Source organism: Manacus candei, unplaced genomic scaffold, assembly GCF_025592945.1.
Source record: "Manacus candei isolate 608988 ecotype Guabito, Panama unplaced genomic scaffold, ASM2559294v1 h1tg000094l, whole genome shotgun sequence".
NCBI classification, from domain to species: domain Eukaryota; kingdom Metazoa; phylum Chordata; class Aves; order Passeriformes; family Pipridae; genus Manacus; species Manacus candei.
In genome coordinates, this window is record NW_026138142.1 from 3,876,775 (window position 1) to 3,898,062 (window position 21,288).

A 21,288-nucleotide genomic window follows, 5' to 3' on the forward strand; every position below is an offset into this window, starting at 1 on the left:
GGCTATATTAAATGGAGTATTGCCTATTAATCAAGGAAAAAATGCCTGAGGGGAATTATTAACCCCCTTGGCTCTGGGGAGTTTGGATCACATTAGATCACACGCCCCTGGTTTGCGTATGTGAAATGTCACACACATTTTTGGTACCCCTGGTACAAGGAACACACTGACCAACTGGGTTGAGTTCAGTAGAGGGTCACCAACATGGGCAGGGGCTGGAGCATGTGTCCTGTTAGAGTTTCCTGAGGGGACAGGGCTTGTTCAGCCTGGAGAAGAGAAAGCCACAGGGAGGAAGAGCTGTCAGGTTGTGTGAGAAAAGGTTCATCTTCACAAAGAAGACCAGAGAGAGAGTGGCAAATGGGAAAACCTGAGCAATACCATGCCCTGGCTACTCTGAGTTATCACAGGAGTCTTCAGCTTGAAGGAGCAAAGCTGAACAGGCAAGGGGACCTCAATAACTTACGTGGAGAGAAAGAGCCCCAGCAGCATCTCCTTCCAGGGTTGCCACAGGAGAAACATCAACAATACAACAAAAGGGTTTTCCTGAGCACCCTTTGGACTGAGGAGGAGGTTTATACGACACAGGATAATTCAAAACTTACTAAGAAGTTCCTTCCCTTGAGGGAAGGAACCAAAGACAGGAGAAGGTAAGGATCAAGGTATTTTTGGAAAGATTACCTACACATAAATAGAAAGGTAAGGAGTTAGAAGGGGCTTGATGTGTGCAGCCAGGGCTTGTCAGTACATTTGTCTTTCTGCACATGGTCAGTGCAGTCTGTCCTGTCTCCTCATTACACTTTATTTCCAACTACTGTCCTGGGAAGTTACTCTCTATTTTGTGGCTCTGTGTGTGTTCAGAGCTCTGAGTCATCTGTATCTTTCTCATGCTTTCCACTCATTCCCCCCCCCCCTCTGATTGAGCCAAGAGCTGTAAAAAAGACAAGCAACAGAAAAATAAACACGGTGGACCTAAAAAATGCTTTGGCAACAAGGAGCTCAATCAGCTTTTTACTCAGCACCCCAAATACCAGTCAAGTTCTTTCTGTGCTAATCAGTCACTCACCAATCCCCTTATTTACAAAAATGCCTTATGATCAGAAAAAGTTGCTGCACTTTTATGCATTTCACTTTCTTTTTTGTACAATGAAATGTCCTGCATTTTTGCAAAAAACGCCAGAGCATTAAGTAGAGAAATAAAGGTCACCTTAATCAGCATATAAACCATCAGGTTTAAGTGCCATTATGTTTTCCAGAACACAGAGCAGAGAACAAGGGGAGTCAACAAACTGCAGCACACACATCACTGTGTGCAATTATACAAGCAATATGTTATGTGTTCTAATTACTTTGCACTGATACCAGACTTTATTGTATTCCAAATTCTCTATCAAAGAGTTGTCAGCCCACTCCAGGTGCCTTTTAAAAGCCAGAGCTATTCCACTCCATTAAGTGTTACCCCCTCTGGAAGATAATGGTATTTACAGATACCACAATGTTCAAAGAAAACTTTAAGAAGTCTTTCCAGACCTCACATTTGCTGGATGGCTGGAAATGCCACGGTACTGGCAGCATCTCCCTTAGCCCTGAACCAGAAGAATGATTCTAGACTGCATATGATCAGTAGCTATTGATGCTGAACCATCCAAATTACACTGCACACCGTGCTGCCCCAGCTGTGGGTGAGCAGTGACTGTCACCAACAGGGACCCTGAAGCTGGGGCAGTGACATTTGTGACTAATTAAAACCAGAAGGCAGCCCCAGTTGCTGTTGATTATCAGACCCACACAGACAGGAGTGCCATGTCCCCAGAGTGTGACCATTCAGCAGCTCTTTGATCAGGCAGAGATTAAGGATATGTGGGAAATTTGCAGTTAACAGCCTTAGGAATCCATCTGCAGCAGCTGTGGAGATGCTGGGAAACTGGAGTGGGAGGGATGCAGCTGATGGTTTAAGTAAAAAGTAATTAGGTGCACAAGGGTGGGTGCTGCCACATTGGACTTGCTGCACTAAGGGAAGGGGCTGTCACTGACCTGGCAGCTGATGAGGATAATCAAGTTGATGGGATATATGGATCAGGTGGGTAGGCACCCCTGTACCTCAACAGCATCACATCTTGACAGACACTGGGGAAAGGGAATCTCAAGGAATGGGAATCTCATCTCCAAAAAACCGTGCAGTTGGTTAACACAAAACATCTGGGTTGTTTAGGGAACTCTGAAGGGGAAAGAACACAGAACCCTGGGTCAGGTGTGCTGCTGGGAGAGCTCCAGCCTGTACCTGACCTGATGCTGGAAGAATTCATCAGAGGAATTTTGATGGAGTCCATGTATCATGTGGTGAAAATAAGGGAATATAAGACTTGGGAAGTCTTTATATGCTGTAAACAACTATTAAATGTGGGTTAAAGCAAAGACAAAGCCAGACTCACCTCAGAGGGCACAGTTAAAGGGGTAAGACAAAACAGACAGAAGCTATAGCAAATTTTAGTGCAATAAGGAAAACAGTTTACCCACCCAAGAGTGGTCAAGTTTTGGAAGAGGCTGGCCAGGCTGTGGAATCTCCATTCTGGGTCAATACCCTGGGCCAGAGTGTACCCCCATCAGATCCCCAAGCCCAAAGTGTCACTCACCACAATCCCTGCCTTGATCATATTATTGGCTCAAGTAGGTGTAACCTGAAAGATTCAGCTGATGAATCTCCCACCCCAGACACAGCCAGTGGGGGAGATTAAGCTTAGTTTGTACCAGTGACAGTGTGTCCAGCAGGACCAGGGAAGTGATGATTCATCCCTGGTACTTGGCACTGGGGAGGCCTCGAGTGCTGTGTCCAGTTCTGGGTCCCTCAATTCAGGAAGGACATGGAGGGGCTGGAGCAGGTCCAGAGAAGGACAACAGAGCTGGGGAGGGGTCTGGAGCACATGTCCTTTGAGGAGCTGCTGAGGGAGCTGGGGGTGTTTAGTCTGGAGAAAAGGAGGGTCGGGGGGGACCTTGTCACTCTACAACTCCCCGACAGGAGGGTGTAGCCAGGTGGGGGTCGGGCTTTTCTCCCAGGTAGCATCAGGACAGGGGGACATATAGACTTCAGCTGCGCCAGAGGAGGTTCAGGTTGGACATCAGGAAGAATTTCTGCACAGAAAGCGTGATTAGACATAGGAATGGTCTGCCCAGGGAGGTGGTGGAGTCACTGTCCCTGGAGGTGTTTAAGGAAAGACTGGATGTGGCATCAGTTGACACGGTGGTGTTGGGTCACAGTTGGACTTGATGATTTCAGTGGTCTATTCCAACCTAAACAGTTCTGTGATTCTCTGACTTAGAAGCTGCTAAGATAATTAATGAATTAGTTTGTTTTATATAAAAGGAATATATATGGTAAAAGTTGAATTAGCACAGGAGTATTCGACAGCAAACAACTACATACGCTTCTTAAAGACAGAAACAATCCTAAATCAGTTCCCTCGCTGAGATTTGAACATCCTTTCTCTCTCCTTCTAATTTTTTTTTTTTTTTTTTTTTGGGGGGTAAATTTAAAGCAACCACAGAGGCTCTCGCACAGCTGCTACACCGCGAGCTCTCGGAATTCTAAGTCTACTCGGCTTCCTTCCTTCCTTCCCAGGGGGAGGAGTTCTCCCAGCTTCCTATGACATGGTCCCCACAGCAACATCCCTGCGGGAGCCGGCCCGGCACAGCCGCCCCGAGGAGCTGCGATGCCGCCGGGCTCCAGGGAGTTGGGAGGAGAAGTGAAAAGCATCTCCCCCCCCGCGAGCAGGGCTTGGGCTGAAAGATGGACAACTCCTTTGTGGAAGAAGTGGCCGCGTCACTGGTGAGAGAATTTCTCAGTAGAAAGGTAACTCCTCTTGATTTTTTCTCCAGCTTAGCCCAAATGGGAACGACACGTGGGAAGTGTTAAGTGCTTAAAAAAAATAAAGATTGAGGGATGCTGGGAGGGGGGAAGTATATTCCAGGGTGAAAGCAGCTGGAGCTGAAGGGTAACAGCTTCTCGGGTGAGTTGCTGAACTACATTTCCCACAGTGCCTTGTTATTCCTGACGATGGAAGCAGCTTCCTCCCGGTCTGAGAAAGCCCCATCCTTGCCCACACATGCCTGCGAAACTTAAATTAACAAACACGGTTTCAGTGTTGTGGTTTTTTTTTTTTTTTTGTTTGTTTGTTTGTTTGGTTTTTTTTTGTTTTGTTTTTTTTTTTTGTTTTGTTTTGTTTTGTTTTTGGGGGTTTTTTTGTGGGTTTTTTTTTTATTTTGTGGGTTTTTTGGTGGGGTTTTTTGTGTTTTTTTTTTTTGTTTGGTTTGGTTTGGGTTTTTTTTGTTTGGTTGGTTTTTTTTTGTTTTGTTTTGATTTTGGTTTGGTTTTGTTTGTTTGTTTGTTTGTTTCGGTTTTTCCCCCCCTATTAACTATCTATTTTGTCGTTATCCTTGTGTTTACAAGAGGCATACAGAGCCTCCCAGGACAAATATTTAGGTGGTGGTGGGGGGAAAAAGACAAGAGGTAACAGTTCTAGAGAAACTGGTTACCTGTGACTTTCCCCCAGTTTTCAGTAGTAACTGGTCAGAAAGCAGATTTACCTGGGGGGGAAGGAGACAGGGAGAAGGGGAGGAAAGAGGCCATTGTACTTTTCTTAATGCTGTAAAGGAAACTTTGGACCACACGTGGGTGTGGGGAGTGTGGGACTGAGCAGATGAAAAGCCACCTTCACATTTCCAGGTGACAATACCTACTGTATTTATGTTCAGTCCTAAGGAAATGTTGCTGATGTCAGACCCCCAGTGGCAGGAATGAGTTAGCTTGCATCAGAAATTAAAACAGCCACTGTCTTATTAAGTGCTACACAAACCTCAATCTCACATTTGCATCCTGTCTCAAAATTCGTATTTTCAACCCTGGGGTCAAAACAAGGGGCACTGCTTCCCTCCAAACCTCTCCTACACATCAGAGCCAGCTGTGATAATGATCCTTTATTTACCACAGCTTGTCCTTAGTTCCCTAAATCTGAGCCAGACACTCCATCTGCGGAAAAACAAATCCTTTTCTTGTAACAATAACCCTTCATGGAAGGAATTGGGGCTTTCTCTCTCAAAATAGTAATCTTGTATTGTACCACTTAAATTAGTTGGGTTAAGGCACAGGTTCTCAGGGTTAGCTGGTTACTGATTATTGCCATGCACAAGCTTCATGTTACATCCAACAAAATCCAGAATAAAAGGTTTGGTGACTGACACTTTTCCTTCTCAGGGTTTGAAGAAAACCATCACCATCATGGACCGGGAGCTTCCACGTTCTGAGCTCAGCATCAATAACAGGAATGAGCTTCGGAATGTCCTACACCTGCACTCCTTGTACAAGCAGAACAAGGTAAGGGAGTACATGGTGCTTCCCAAAATGTGGAAGTACCTTTACATGCCCATTTCTATTAGTGACTTTGTATACAACACAGCACATAAAAATTAAACCTCTAGCATTTATTATCCTTTGAAATGTAATGTAGACAGCAATAGCTGATGACAGGGTAATATCCATCTCCAGTTCACTCATGACTTAAGGCACCACAATGCCTTTGATAAGCAGCATGAGGCAGTCCTGTTATAAGTCACCTCAAAAAATCCTCCCAGTGTAGAAAAGAAGTGTTCTGACACAGTTACCACCCTTTGCAATGTTTAGCTAAAGTGAGGGTAAGAAATGACTGTAACACATTGTTTTTATTGTATCATGCTTAATTCATTTAACACAGCAGGACCTTCAAGCTCTTAACCTTCTCTAGCTGACATCTTCCATTTTCCTGGGTTGTTTGTACTGTCACATCTGGGGTACACACATGGAAATAGTTAATATGTTCAGTTACTGCACAGGTTAAAAAGGATATCCTGTCTTAGGCTGCAGTAAGACTAACAAAGCATTTCAATAGTCACCAAGAACTCCATTTTTCTTTTGGGAAAGGCAAAGGAGAACCCACTGAAAACACTTCTTGAAATTATTACTAATTACTTCCTCGAACACCGTGGGACTTCCAGGAGCACTGGTTCCAGTTCTACTCTGTCAGCTCCTCAGAGTAAGAGCTCGACATCCCATCCACCCGACCTCTTGGATGAGGATCATGTGCATGGGAATGCCATTACACTTGATGAAAGCAAAACTCAAGCTTCCAGGTACAGTCTGATTTATTTCTCTTTGTCCTGTGTCTTCACTTGTTTTTAAATTAAGGGAAATAGTGTTAAAAATTTTATCACTTATACCTTCGCCTACATTACCTTTTATGTATTATCCTAGTAGCACAAAGCTTAAGTATACAGATTATTAAAATCTCCTGTGCAAGCCACCCTTCAAAAATGGTCTTTTATGTTCCCTACCAATTATGAAGATTGATAATCTCAATTACATCTTTTAGTCACTGAAGGACATAGAAATGTGAGCTTTTATGCCATATAAATTGGAAATACTCACATTGAAGCATGTTTGGATGTGAAACAAAGCACCTACGCTCAAACTGCAGGTATATTCATGCCTTACATAGAAGCAAGGCTTAATGTTTTAAATTCGGTGTTGTTACAGATAGTGTAGGTTGTTTTCATCTTGCAGAATACCTGAAAACAGTATGTAACCAAGTTTTTCATGTATTAGTGCCTCAAGGAGGACTAACAGCCCCGTGCTTCCACAGAGAGCTTTTAAAATTGGCACAAAAATGTAATTTACCTTCCCAGCTTGCTCTCCTAGGGAATTAATCGGATTTTATTCCTCATCCTAAACTCATGTTCAAAGCAGCTAAATCTGAGTGTCAGTGCTTAAAAAAAAACCCACCAACTCATTTTAGTAGGGGAAGAAAGCCAAGATGTTTTAAGTTGGGCTTCGAAGCAACATTTGAAAAGGAGGCAGGGCAAAGGAATCAACTTTTTTCCTCTTTTCTTTTTTTCTTCCTCTTTTTTCCCCCCCCTTTCTCTATGGATTTGTCCTGCAGAGGAGTCCCTGACGCTGCTCTGTGAGGGCACAGCAGGACCAGCACCATTAACTGGCCCCTGCGCTCCCTCTACAGCAAAGTGGCCCCCTCCTAGGAAATCATGGAATCATGGAATAGTTTGGGTCCAAGGGACCTTAAAGACCATCCAGTTCCAACCCTCTGCCATGGGCAGGGACACCTTCCACTAGACCAGGTTGCTCCAAGCCCTGTCCAACCTGGCCTTGGACACTTCCAGGGATGGGGCAGCCACAGCTTCTCTGGGCAACCTGTGCCAGGAGTCTCACCACCCTCACAGGGAAGAATTTCTTTTGTGTATCTCACCTAAATTTCCTCTCTTTCAGTTTGAACCCATTACATATCAAAATCAGTAAGCATAAGAGTAAAGTGTTATACATATTATAACCAGTTGTGACGTATAAAAGTGACACTGAAATAATGTCCTGAAGACCTACATACAGATGTTTAAGTGAAAGGTGACTGTATTTGAGTGCCATTTCTAGATAAAATATAAGTTAATTTGACAGCAGTGCTTTACTTAGCCAAGTAGATGTCTTCATTAACTTAATGGTGCATTATTTTGCTGTTTCAACCTCTTCCTTTTTCTTCCTTGTAGATATGATGTTGAGAATCCACTGGATAAAATTCCTTCATCCAGAAGGCATCAGCACAGAAGTGAAAAGTGCCACACAGGAACAATACCCAACAGCCACTTACCCTCTGATGGGGACAAAAAGTTAAAAGATAGTCAAGAAGATTTAAAAGCAGCAACGATTTCCGAGGAGACGAAATCCACAGTGAAGGAGAAGTCAAAGCTCAGGTCTGGTCTCATTGCCAGAGGAATGATGGCTGGACCAGTAGCAAGTTCACCAGAGGTGATTCCCAGCACTTACAAAATATTTGGCTTACCATGGATTTTTTTTTTATCTAACCTTCTGCAATAAAGTCATTTGCAAATAATATTGAAATGACTCCTGCACGTTAATCCGTTAAATCTGCAGGCTGAAAAGATGTGGTAGGTTAGGAAAGTTGTTCTGGTTAATTCAGAAATTCAAACTGTTTCAGGTATAACCACTGCAGGCAACTACCCCCTGCATGCCTGTGATTTTGGTCACCAATTCCTTTATAAATCTTTCCCATTCTTGATAATTCTTGATAGATTGGATTTTCCATTTTCCTGGGAAAATTGCTTTTTTTACCTTCACAGTATCTGTTGTACTCAGGTTTTTCCAAAACTTCCCATTTAATCAGTAGCAGTTTGGAACTGAAAACTGCTTTCAGTTAGAAGTATGTTTCTGAGTTGATCAAATCATCAGACCATATTCCAGCAATAAATGTTTTCAAAACAGTTAAAAGACCTGCCTACTTTTTTTACTTCATGCTCCTTTTATATAGACAGGGACTTCCCCTGTGTAAAATTAAGCTTGCAATAATGAGAAATTTAAATATTCTAGGTATATAATTTAGATAATACTGAAGAGCATATGGAAGTTAAATTAATTAGTTGGATTTTTCTGTATATCTCTTGATTTGGAAATAAAGACTAGATACCTGTGGTGGGCAGACTTTCCAGTAAAATTTCTTATATGTCTTGGTTTCTTGAGTTGGATATAACCCCAAAGTTAAGGTTTTAGGAAGTGTTTCATTGATGTCATTGGCTAAAAGAAAGCAGTTTTTAATTTTGTAGGTCCTCTTTAATACTGTTCAAAATTTAAGTAAATTTTAAGTGTGTCTCTATTTATTATCAATTTTTAAAAATTCTGATTTACTCTATAACCTGATTCCTACTAGTAAGCAAATTGCTTAGCCCAGAAGTTAGTGCTAGAGCTTTCCTTTGCCTCTCATGTTTATTTAAAGATGATAAAATTTTAATGTCTGGCTCTTATTTCCAGGATCTCCAAAAAAGGAGGCTTTCAAGAAGATCCACCAGCATAAGCAGCACAGCACAGGTCAAGGGTGAAGAGCATGAAGAACATGACCTGAGAGTCCCAAGTACTGATTTTCAGGAAAGCAAAGGATCTCCAACACAAGTAAACGTGGAGTTTGCATCAAAGACTGTGCCAGGCTCACACACGAGTTCAGCCTCTGAAAAACTAAGGAATGTCCCCAAAGATCCAGATGACTTTATTGCCAGGCTGCTGTCTGAGAGAGAGAGGACCAAGACAGAGGAAAGAAAATCAGTTCCAAGCTTTGGTGCAGACAGCAGTGAAAAAAGCCTTAAAGTGAGTGCCCCTCACAGGCATTCGGGGTCTGGGAGAGAGAAAAGGGAGAGATCCCTCAAGAAAAGTGAGAGTCGGTTGTCAGGCCACAGGTAAGAGTATTTGTAAGAATATTGTGTTAAATTTATTCTCCTGCATTAACTCACATAGATATAGAAATTTTAGAAGAATTTCCTGTGAGCTCCAAATATGTATTTTTCTTTATCTTATACTTTAAATTGTTCTTTTTTTAATATATTTTTCTTTCTGTGTAGAATTTAAGAGTGGGAGGCGTGGGATGTTGTTTATCTGGGGGTTCCTAAGCAGTAGGACCCAGACTGGGATCTCTCTAAGCTGGCTTTGTAGTGGGGCTGTGACTTGGGTTGGGTTTTGAAATGCTTCAGGTGGAGTCATCCATGAGAGTTGAACGACTCTGGAATTCTGAGTCGCTGCAGATGCTCTGGATTTGAGCAGTGCAGGGCAGCTATGCCCTTTCCATGTGGGTATAAAATCTGCATGATAAAATCTGCTGCCTCATTATCCAGCACTTCTCATCACTAGTCCTCAAACACCTTTGAGCATGGGGTGAGTACCAGCCACTCTGCCCCTACTACAGATGGGAAAGCGGGAGCAGGTGGAGAGAAACCTGCATCCTACAGGGCACACAGATGTCAGTAGTAAAGTGATGCACAAGGCTCAGGCACCCTGAGGGTTGCTCTTGTTCTCTCCCCGTGCTGGAGGTGAGTGTGTTTTAGAACTGGTAGAAATATCTTTCAGTTTACATCACCTGCTGCTCCATAAACTGAAGGCACATCCCTTTCCATGGGCCATAAAGTAGTATTTCTGTTTTACTAAATTTAACAGCAGCCAGGTTTTGTTGCCTTTTTTTTAAGTGCTGCAAAAACTTGTTGATACTCTAAAACTGCAGCCGGATTTTTAAAAATTTCTATTGCTACTTTGTTCCCTAATTTAATTTCTTATAAATCTTGAGATACTGTGTGTTGAGGCCCTGTTGAGAAGGAGGCAATTATATATTAGGTCTCTCCACTTTTATGTTAGGGGCTGTGGGATTTAACAAACTGGGGATCTACTGGAGCTAAAAATGGGCCGGGAGTGGTACTTGCTTCCTGTCTGGAGCCAAAAACAACTGAAAATAGCCAGCAGCATTACACTGTACTAGCTAACTTCATTTGTTCAAGATTATTGAGTAACAGGCCTAAGTTCTACAGTCTGAGGTCTGAAAACTCACAGGAAGTCAGTTCTCCATTATATATTTTACTGGAAAGCTGAGGCATGTCAGGTAGTGGCTGTCCAACTGTTTCTGGACTGGAACTGGTGCCTGCAGACCCATCTTTGATGTTCTACTTCCAGAAGGATTTAGTAAGTCTCATGTGATTCCATGTGAATGTGGAGAGCCAGCTCATAAGTCACTGTGGAAGCAGAAGCAACGGGATCTGACTCCACACAACTCTTATTTCATGAAGGTTGACTGTGTAATGTAGTACTGACCCATTGCTTTATCCTTTCCAGTCTCAGGATGGTTTATTGCCTCACATTCAGCATTATTTGAGGTAGAGAACTCAGCTTCAGTGGGCTTTGGCAGCTCCCCGACAAAGCTGAGAAGAACAGTTGTGTCCCTGGTATTTGATAATCAATATGTAGTTCATTATTTATGTGTGTCAAAGGCATAGTGAACTGGATAAAACTCTTTGGGAAGACCATGTCTGACCAAGAAAACTCTTGTGCTAACTTCACTTGCTAAGTGCTACACTTGGGTCACAACAATTCCATGCAACACCACAGGCTTGGGAAGAGTGGCTGGAAAGCTGTCCCTTGGGAAAGGACCTGGAGGTGCTGGTTGGCAGCAGCTGAACATGAGCCCAGGTGTGCCCAGGTGGCCAAGAGGGCCAGTGGCATCCTGGCCTGGATCAGGAATAGCGTGGCCACAGGACCAAGGCATGATTGTCTCCTTGTGCTCGGCACTGGGGAGGCCACACCTTGAATCCTGTGTTTGGTTTTGGGCCTCTCGTGGCAAGAAAGACATTTAGGACATGTCCAGAGAAGGGGAAGGGAGCTGGGGAAGGGTCTGGAGCACAAGTTTGGTGAGGAGCAGCTGAGGGGGCTCAGCCTGGAGAAAAGGGGGCTCAGGGGGGATCTTCTCTCTCTCTCCAGCTCCCTGACAAGAGGATGGAGCCAGGTGGGAGTTGGGCTCTTCTCCCAGATAACAAGTGACAGGACCAGAGGAAATGGCCTCAACTCGTGCTGGGGGAGATTTAGATTGGATATTAGGGAAAATTTCTTCACTGGAATGGTGGTCAGGCATTGGAACAGGCTGCTCAGGGAGGTAGTGAAGTCACCATCCCTGGAAGTGTTCAAAAGGCATGTGATTGTGACCCTTGGGGACAGTGTTTAGTGGTGAACACAGCAGTGCTGGGGTAACAGTTGGGCTTGATGAAACTAGAGATCTTTTCCAACCTTGATGATTCCCTGGTTCTGTGATTCTGTGATTCACTCAGCTGTACTGATGCACTGAGCTGACATTCCCAAACCTTAGGCAGTAATCGTGGAGGGACCTGAAAAGAAGAAACTGGACCATAGTGAGGTGCCCCACTGCCCCAGTTAGTGCCACATGCTGTGATCCTGTGCTCCACTGCTGCAGGAGGGGGTTTGAAATAGTTCCCTTCCTTCAGAGGGCTGGTTTGGTCTCAGCGAGAGCAGCAGAGGGAGCTCTTTCCTAAGCAGAGTCCATGAAATCTGTCTCCAGAGGAATACAGGGACATTCCTGCCAGCTGGTTTGAGTTAAAGCCAGCAGAGCATTTGAATTCCTGCTGAGCTCTGAGCTCCTGAAAACGCTCACAGAAAGCAGCAGGATGCTGATACTCCTGAAGTTAAGTGGAAGGAACAGGGAGTAGAAGTGAGACTCCAAAGAAACCTTGACAATATAAGGCCTGGCTCTTGTGAGACTTTTCTATCCCTTCAGCCAAATCCTGCAGTGTTTGAGAGCCTTTCAGGATTTGGCCAGAGTACTTGAGCATTTTGAGGCATGAAAAATTACAATGTGTGAGTGGATATTAGTCTGGATCCTCTTCCATCTTCTGTTACCTGACACCTCTGACATAAATGTTAACCTAAGTATTTAGATGAGTAGCTGAAAATCTCTGTAGAATTAACCACAGCTAGTTCATTCACAGAATCTGCAATTCTGGTTTTGTTTCCCATACAAAACTAAAGATAAATTTTATTTTTCTTTCTATTTGTTTTACTTTTTCATTCTCTTTTCTCACATGCAAAAAATGCTGTTGTAGCCTAGCCAGGGTAAAGGCATCCTGTGTCTACATAGAAGAAAAAGCTGAAGTAAAACCACTGCCATGCTTCAGAAGACAAGCTGAATGTTATTGAATAAATGCTTAGAAACTGAGAGGGCAGGAATACAAAATATCGTGGGGAAATGCAGATGCACAGTATTTTGACTCACATGTTTTAATGAAAGAAATAATAGCAGGAGGAACAGAAATCTTTGTTCTCTTGGGTCAATGATAGTTCTTTATGCCATGATTGTGTTCTTTTCCATGTCATGAGGGATTACTTCATAAAGTATAACATGCTGTAGAGTTTGCATACCTACCCAGATTCTATATACCTTTTTTTAGAATAACATTGTTTTTTAATTAAGCCAGGAAAAAACCAATATATAGGTGGCAGCAAATCTTCGTGTATCCTCAGCTGTAAGCAAACAGCAGATGATTTAATTTCTCAATCCATAGAATCACAGAACACCAGGTTGAAAAGGACCTCAAGGATCATCTGGTCCAACCTTTTGGCAAAAGCACTGTCTAGACAAGGCAACCCAGCACCCTGTCCAGCTGAATGTTGAAAGGGTCCAATGTTTGGGAATCCAGCACTTCCCTGGGGAGATTGTTCCAATGGCTGATTGTTCTCATTGTGAAAAACTTTCCTCTTGTGTCCAGTTGGAATATCCCCAGGAGTAATTTGTACCCCTGGCCCCTCATCTTTTCCATGTGACTCCTTGTACAAGGGAGTCTCCATCTTCTTTGTAGCCACCCTTTAAATGCTGGAACACGGTGATGTTATACAAAAAGTACGTATAGAATTATGTCAGCAATTCCTCCCTGCTCCTTCATATCAATTTTATTTAACTTAACAAATTAAAAACGACATTTATGTCTCAGTGCCACTTCACTGGAGAATTTGAAACCCCTTCTGGGTAGCTTTGATGCTGTCATTTATAGTCCATCCTCAAAGGAGTATTTCTTGCTGTTCCTCTGTTTTTCTTGAGCCCTTGTTCCTCTTAGTTTTGTTCATTGTGTGTGAGGCCAAGTAAAATGTGGATGATTCCCTGCTTTTCAGTTTCTTTTATTTTGAGATTTTCAATGGAATAAAAACTTACATTTGAAAGTACCCAATTCAAGTGACTGATCCAAGATTCCAACTAAAAATTGCCGTATCTGTAGTTGTGATTATCTTCTTAAGCTGCAAGATCCAGAGGAACTTGGGAGAGACGATGTTGAGGGAACAAACTCAGGTCAAAGGTAGCAAACTTAAAGGCTCTGCTGAGTTTTTTAGCCTGGGCACAGCCTTGAAGGGCAGTGAGGGAAGGTTCTCTGTCACCTTTAGAATCTAGAGGTGGGGTTAACCATCTCTGGAGCAGGGCTTGGACCAGGTGACCTCCAGACGTCCCTTCCAACCTAAATCCATCTGTGATTTTCCTTAATCCAAATCCCCTACAGGAGGGGAGTGTTTATCACTAACCTGAGCACACAGAATAAAGAACAAGGATCTGTAGTGCAATGAATTTATGATCTTCAGGAACTGTAAAAAAATAAATGGGTGTTGAAGTTGATGACTGTCCCTGGATTAAAGACTTTCTATTACTTTTCCAGTAAAAAACAGTGTGAATAATGAGTCATTTGGGAAGGCTACATGGTATTAGAAGGTCAAGATTTTCCCCTTTCATGCCTTGAGAAAATAAAATTGAGGAAGGCAAGAAAACCCACTCCACAGCCATGGGGAAACAGTTCTTCTACCTCAGCTACAGAGATGTGTTGCAGTTGTTGCCTCTGCAGCCTCTGAAGTGCTCTCCTAATTTTCCATGCCCCTTAATCCTCTCAGTGCAAGGTGTGGTGGTGCTGTGGAAACCCTCCAGTTTTCAGCTGAATAGTTTCTAAATGTGTAAACCTGTTCTGGTCCCCTGCAGTTCTGCAGGGTGGTGGAACCACCTTTTGCTGAGTTAGATGGGCAGATGTTGTCTGTACAGCTCCATCTCACTTCTGGTCCTTAAGAATGTGATGCTTGAACTTCTAGTTTTCGTGTATAAACTCAAGTAAATTCCCTCCTCTAATTCTAAGAAAAATAGTGTAAAAACTAGAATCAGAGCACTGAAAGAAGAAAAAAAGTGTAAAACTGGAATCAGAGACCCAAGGGAACAAAAGGGCTTTGCAATCAGGACCTGAAGTTAAGGATATCTTGCCAATTTCTGAGAAATTCAGAGGGGATGGCTGTCGGAGAGGCACAGAGAATTGGGAATATCGTTACCTCAGAACAAAAATTTCCCCCTGCCATTAAGGAGCAAAAGGATAAAGCAGTGGATCCCATTGTCCAAAGAGATCTGTGACACAGTTTCAGGAGCAGGGAGGATAATTAATTCTCCACTCATCCTTTGACAGTGAACCCTTCTTATCCTGTCCCCCTGACTGCGTCTGCCATCCCCTCCTCTGCCGTGCCATCAGCCTTGGCTGCAAACTCACTGTGAGCTCGTGGTTTCCTTCCAGCAGTCTGCCAGGACAGATGGATATTTCAGACAGCAGGGACTGGTTTATGACTGTGGAGCTTGGCTTCAGATCCCGTTTCCAACCAAAACCTGAGTATCTCTGATGATGCACTTCATCTCCACCACCAGGAACGCGAGTGCCAGCGAGTTCAGAGCCAGGGTTTCTCTTCCTGCATTAGTGTCTCAACTGAGTTCACCTTAGCTGGGCACTGTTAAGTGCTTCCCGTTCCCAAAATATCCCTCACTGTTTGGTGATGAGCCTTTTTCTAGCAGTGCTCTGCATTCTAACACAAGTAGGGTTGGGTTAGGGAATTGCTCATATTTCGCAGAATCTTAGAAATTAAAGATGGAAAAGACCTTTTAAGGTCATTTCTTTCTATGGCAGATTAATCATTACTATATATATGTATTTGCTGTAATACTTTTTCCAGGTTTTGTCTAGTCCAGTGTTAAATGACTCAAGTGACACCTCTCCCCTGATAATATATTCCAGTTTCTAGCAGTCCTTATTATAAGGAAATTTTCTGTTATATACACCTTGCATTTGCTTTTTTCTATCCTGTTATCCATAGCTAAAGTTGATGTTTGGCTGATGTTTCTGTTTCTTGCTACATGTTCACCTCTGTTAAAATACTCCAAATATTTTTCATGTTCCTTTAGGCACTTTTTGTCTAAAGCTTGTATTGCCTGCCTGTGCTTTTATCTTTCCTGTTCTGAATTTTTCTATTGTTTTTTTCTGTTAGGTTTTATTGAGTTGTTTTGTATTTCCTCCATGTATTTAATGTGTTCCTATGGAAAATATACCTCCCTTCAACTCTCTAATTTCTAAGACTGACAAGGAGTAAATGGCTTTACTTGCTTTCTGAACCACCTATGGATTTCTTCTTCATTACTGGAGACCAGTGCAGGTGAACACATTGTGTTGTGGAAAATTCTGCCTTTTCTCTTTCATATGTTCCAAAAAAAGAGTCCCTGAAAACTCTTCTTCTGTGGAGATAGGAAATCCTTAGAGCTACAAAATACTAATCTTCTTCAAAGAAATCCTTAAAATCCTTTAAAAATATATTCAGGGTTGGGATTTTTTTTTATTATTCTTTTAGGTATCCGACACTTTCAAAATATTATTATATAAATATTTTAAGGACCATAACTCTTTCAGAGTATTATTTTGAAAGTGTTATGGTCCTTAAAGGATTAATATTCGTGCTTTCTGTTCTTAACAGGAATAAAAGAGCTTATTTTCTGGGTGATGACCAAGCCAATACCTGTCAGTTATAGATGGTTGGGTGCCTAAAACTGTGAAGATCCTTTCACACATTTTTATGCTTCATCATTCCCAGCCACAAGCTGAGCTGATCTGCATTAGAACATTGGCAGAGAACACTGGCCATGAGTTTCTGAGCAAGTCCAGAGCAGGATTTGATGTTCCCTCAGTCAGCATAAAGCAACAAAGCAGAGCACAAACAAGGAGGTTTCTGGGCTGCACTGATGATAAGTCCTGACACACTGAAACGGGAAAATACGGTTCTGTTCAAGGTTAATAAATGAATATCGCATTTCATGAGGAATCCTAATCAACATTCCAGATTTAATACTTTTTTTTTTAATATAAAATTGAATTTCCAACTCAAAGGAAAAATTAGTTCCAGCAAAGTTGTGTAATGTACACTATCTACCCAGCAGCTGTGGTTGGCTCCAGTCTTTCCTACCGTGCGTTTTGGTGTAAAAGTAGGTTTTCTAGGAATAGTGAATACTGTAGTGTGGGTCATAATATTTCAGTGTTATGTATGAAATTGGTGTGTTAGATGAGATGGCTTTGTCTAAAATAATACCTGGCAATTTGGGAAGTAATAAAGCTTTGGTCCTGGGGGCTGCTGAGCAGCTCCTAAAAGTCCTCATCGCCTTGAGAGCCTGTTGTGTGGAATGAGGCCTGAGCTCACATGGCCATGGAGTGATAAGCTACATCCTGTTTAAAATCAGCCAGAAAAACCTCACTAATTCCAGCATCTTCCAGCATCCTCAGTGTGTGTGAGCAACATCTGAGGAATTAATTCCATTTTTCCCACTAGGAGAGGAAGAGGATGTATCGGGCAACGGTGGCATTTCTAGGAAATGAGAGTTTAGTCAGAGTGCAACATTTCAGATAAAAGGATGGAAAGGAATGCGGGGTTGGAGCAGCCTAAGAGTAAATTCCCTTTGCCTGTTTCCTTCCACCTTTGTCTGGGATCTGTCCATAGCACCAGGCATTGTCCTTAAGCCACACCTGGCATCATCTCAGGCTTTCGTCAGAGCTTTGGTGTGGCTCTGGAGGCAGGAAGCAGGGTGAGAACAGAGCACTCACACCTTCCCAGAGACACTCAAACCCTCCTGGAGGGATTTTGCTTCCCTTACTCCTTTCCCTTACTCCTGGGAGTAAGTCTTTATTTGACCCTTGCAATTGGAATTCCAAAACTTTGGGCTCATCTTTGGGGAATATGGGTTTAATGAAAAGAGGCAGAGGTTGGCAAATCACTCAGGAGTGAAAACCTTCAAGTATCTGGAGTTGCATAACACCTTTTGTAACATAATGGTTGGACCGGAAAAAAGAAGCTAAAATAAAATAAAAGTTGTAAACTATTGCGACTTTTGTGCTGTGCCAGTGGATTTATGGCATGGGAGCCTGCGGTGTAACATCTGGGGGGGGTTCCAATTGCCCTTTCAGTATTTTTCCAGCACCCCATAGGAAGAAGCACTTTGCAATTACTGGAAGTGACAAATGGCTCCTGTATCATTTCTTTATTTTTGGAAAGGATGTAAATCTGGAAGGGTCCAGCCCGTTGCCTAAAATGCAGTCAGTCAGTTGAGGATTTGCCTTGTTTGTGCACACATAGAGGGACTTTGGATCTTCTCAGATGTGAGGCAGGAACAGACAGTCGACCTCCTTTTTCACTGATAGAGTTTCACATCATTTCCATTCACTGTGTCTACACACCAGCTCCAGGGGGAACATGGTAGGAAGCAGCATGTATTCCACCTGGAGTGCTGCATCCAGCCCTAGGGTCCCTGGTGTAGGAAGGACATGGACTTATTGGAATGAGTCCAGAGGAGGCCATGAAGATGATTAGAGTGATGGAGCACCTCTCCTAAGAGGAAAAGCTGAAATAATTTGGTTTATTCAGCCTGGAGAGGAAAAGGCTCTGGGGAAAACTTACTGCGGCCTTTCAGTGCATGAAGAAGCTCCAAAAGAGCTGGAGACAGACTTTAGGGAAGGGCATGGAGTGACAGGACAAGGGGAATGGCTTTGAACTGAAAGAGGACAGGTTTAGATTGGATATTAGGGAGAAATTGTTCCTTGTGAGGGTGGTGAGGCCCTGGCACAGGTTGCCCAGAGAAGCTGTGGGTGCCCCATCCCTGGAAGTGCCCAAGGCCAGGTTGGACAGGGCTTGGAGCAACCTGGTCTAGTGGAAGGTGTCCCTGCCCATGGCAGGGGGTGGAACTGGATGAACTTCAAGGTCCCTTCCAACCTTAAAAAACAATCAGTTGTTTGCAGGTAGCACAAGGAATTTTTGTCCTCCTCTTCCTAAGATTCTTTTCCCAGGAGGTCAGATCTCTCCTTGCAGTGACATGTGCTCACCCTTGCTGTTATCTGTGTTCACCTTTTTTTTTATAATAAAATGAGATAAGAGAAAAAAGAAGTAAGAGAACTACCCCACCCTCAGTGTGAGCTTTTATCTTCCAGTTTAACAGTTGTTAATAGCTTTCAGGAATTTTTTATTTTTATTTTTTGCTAATACCTCTCAGGTTACAGTGGTTTGGGCTGATAAAAATCTGAGGTTTCTGACAGGAAATCGAAGGCCACGAATATTCCACATCCTTAAAAATAAATGGCCTAAAAGCTGAAGGTCAAAGCCAAACAGGGTGTGGGTGCTTTATGTGTGGTCAACAGAGCAGAGGGCTCTTTACCTCCACAGATGTGAATTGGTTGAGTGTTGAAATCTGGAAACCCTTCTGAGTGCTTTGTGTAGTGTCTCAGCTGCTATCCAGTTTTATTTGTTGGAATTTTATCTCCATGTTTTATTTCAGTGATACCTGTTTATTTTGCTGGCAACCATTTGGTCAGTTATATATAATATAATGGTCAGTTCACAGGGGTGGTACTGTGATCCCTGAAAAGTCCAGTGTGGGGGTGTTACACCCCAAAACCTTTGGTAGAGCACAGTATGAACAAAGAAGCTCCACTTTTGTTATAGTAAGTCTGGTTTTGTAGATGGAGATAAATATTCATTCATAGCCTGTGGAAGAGTGTTCTGTTCAGGTGAGCCCAACTCATCAGGCATTTCAAACCATCCTGTAGCTCAACCTGTGATTATAATAATTTTATTTGTATGTACAAACCTTATCAGCAAAGGTTTTGAGTTGTCACTACAGTTAATAAAATTCAGCACGACACTTATTCGTGTGTGAGAATCTATTCCTGTTAGAAGTGACCTTTTTCAATGACATGTTTTTCATTTACCTGTTTTATGTCTGTCAATGAGCCACCTGCTCACAAATTAGCTTTTCATACCGCTAATGTGCAGATACAGGTCTTCACTAAAAATGAAATTTGGAGAAATTAAGTGTCTGACCTCTGTTACTTTTGCCAGCCAGACTTGCAAACATGGCAGAATTTATTTAAAAGGCTTTTTTCCCATAGAAATGTATTGCCTGGCATTGGTAGTGTTCATGTCCTTTACATCTTTACATTTGCTTTTAATAATTCTGTTTTTATAATCATGCCCCAAAGCTGCATCACATTGAGTGGCCTTTTTTACCCTTTTGCAGGTAGTAATAGAAGTTAATTTTTTCTTACCTTCTCTCCAGATCTTACTATTCCAAGAATATTGGATGTGTCTGTATGTGGCATAAGACATATACATCCAGTAGAAAAGCTGTTGTAATCAGCCAGTGAAAATAAGTTTTACCACAACAGTCACTGCTGCCCAGTGTTTATTTTTTAAGCCCCTTTGTTTATTTGCCCTCTTGTGTATGTCGGTGTAAATAGGAAATAGTGGAATGTACTTCCATTATTGTGCCAAGAAGTTCCTTCTCTGCGACTTCAGCTCCTCTGTGTAAATTAGCTTTTCTGCAATGCATGGAGGTCACATAGGAATGTTCAAATATTTAGAGAAAGTGCTGTATAGTATGTTTAGAATGAAGCATATTTTCTTCCTGTCCCATTTTCCTGCCATGAGGGACGACTTCCCCCTTCCTAAGCGTTCTCACCGCATGGTTTTGACGCGCACAATAAATTTTCCTGGCGCAGTAACCACCTGCTGACGTGGAAATTGCAATAAACGTCCTGGCTGTTTGGAGAAACGCAAGTTCTCCTCAAGGAGGGAACCTACACCTGCAAAAATACCCCACTTAACCAGAAAACACCCGACATCAATCTTGGATGTCAGCGCTTTCCTCAGCCTGGTGGGAATTCTCAGCCCGGAGAATTCAAAGCGCTTTGTGTCCTGGGCTGGGTTCTTCCTGGAATGGGGGTAGATCCAACATCTTTTGGACTTGCCAGAGAGCAATAACATTACAAAAACTGGTGCCAGGTGAGCTGTATGTGAATTGTACCATGACTGTATCGTTATTTATAAGTATTTTCACATGAAACACTGCCAAGGAGAAGTGTTTTGGGCAGCAGTGAATCAAGAGTGCTAATTTGATGTAGGGAGTGATCCACGTGCCTAAACATAGGGCCATAGTGCTATTTGGGACTCTTCAGGTATCCAGGACATCTAATGAAGCAAGGAGATATGGTACAGTATCTATAGGATACCCAAACCAGCAGAAACTGAGGCCAGAGAGGGAGCTGGAATTTGTAGTGCAGCATTAAGTGTCAAAATCATAGAATCACAGAATGGTTTGGGTTGGAAGGGGTCTTAAAGACCATCTCATTCCACCCCCTGCCATGGGCAGGGACACCTTCCACTAGCCCAGGTTGCTCCAAGCCCCTTCCAGCCTGGCCTTGAAAGGTGTAAAGAACTCTTGCAAAACTAGATAGAAATTGCTTGATGTAGGAGGAACCACATTATCCTCTGGGAAAGAACAGAGGATAGCATACAACCTCAGACAAAACAAAAATGTGGATTTTCGTTATGCCTAAGTGCAGTTAAATGACATAAGATGGCTGAAAAACATTATATTGGCAAATTTAGTGTCATTGAGATCCTTTCCCTGGCCTGGAGAGATGAAAATACCTGGCAAAAAGAAATCTCAGCTGAAACTCAGTTTTAGGAAACTGCACGGGGAGATCTGATTGTGTTATAAAATGTACCACTGTAAAATAGTCAGCTCTATTAAATTCTGTATCACATTATAAGTACTG

The 21,288-nt window shown here is 42.7% G+C and overlaps 1 protein-coding gene and 1 long non-coding RNA gene across 3 annotated transcripts in view; both read left to right on the plus strand.

Moving 5' to 3' along the window:
• The window catches only part of LOC127461109 (uncharacterized), a 493,673-nt gene that overhangs the window by 151,438 nt on the left and 320,947 nt on the right, over nt 1-21,288 (plus strand). The gene's annotated exons all lie outside the window — the stretch shown is intronic.
• Nucleotides 3,603-21,288, plus strand: part of MINDY4 (MINDY lysine 48 deubiquitinase 4) — a 70,527-nt gene continuing 52,841 nt past the window's right edge. For both annotated transcript variants that reach the window (XM_051768352.1, XM_051768351.1), the window contains exons 1-5: nt 3,603-3,844; nt 5,246-5,365; nt 5,948-6,156; nt 7,576-7,834; nt 8,852-9,270. In XM_051768352.1, coding sequence (XP_051624312.1) covers nt 3,782-3,844; nt 5,246-5,365; nt 5,948-6,156; nt 7,576-7,834; nt 8,852-9,270 — 1,070 coding nt within the window. In that variant the 5' untranslated portion in view covers nt 3,603-3,781. The remainder of the gene's footprint in view (nt 3,845-5,245; nt 5,366-5,947; nt 6,157-7,575; nt 7,835-8,851; nt 9,271-21,288) is intronic.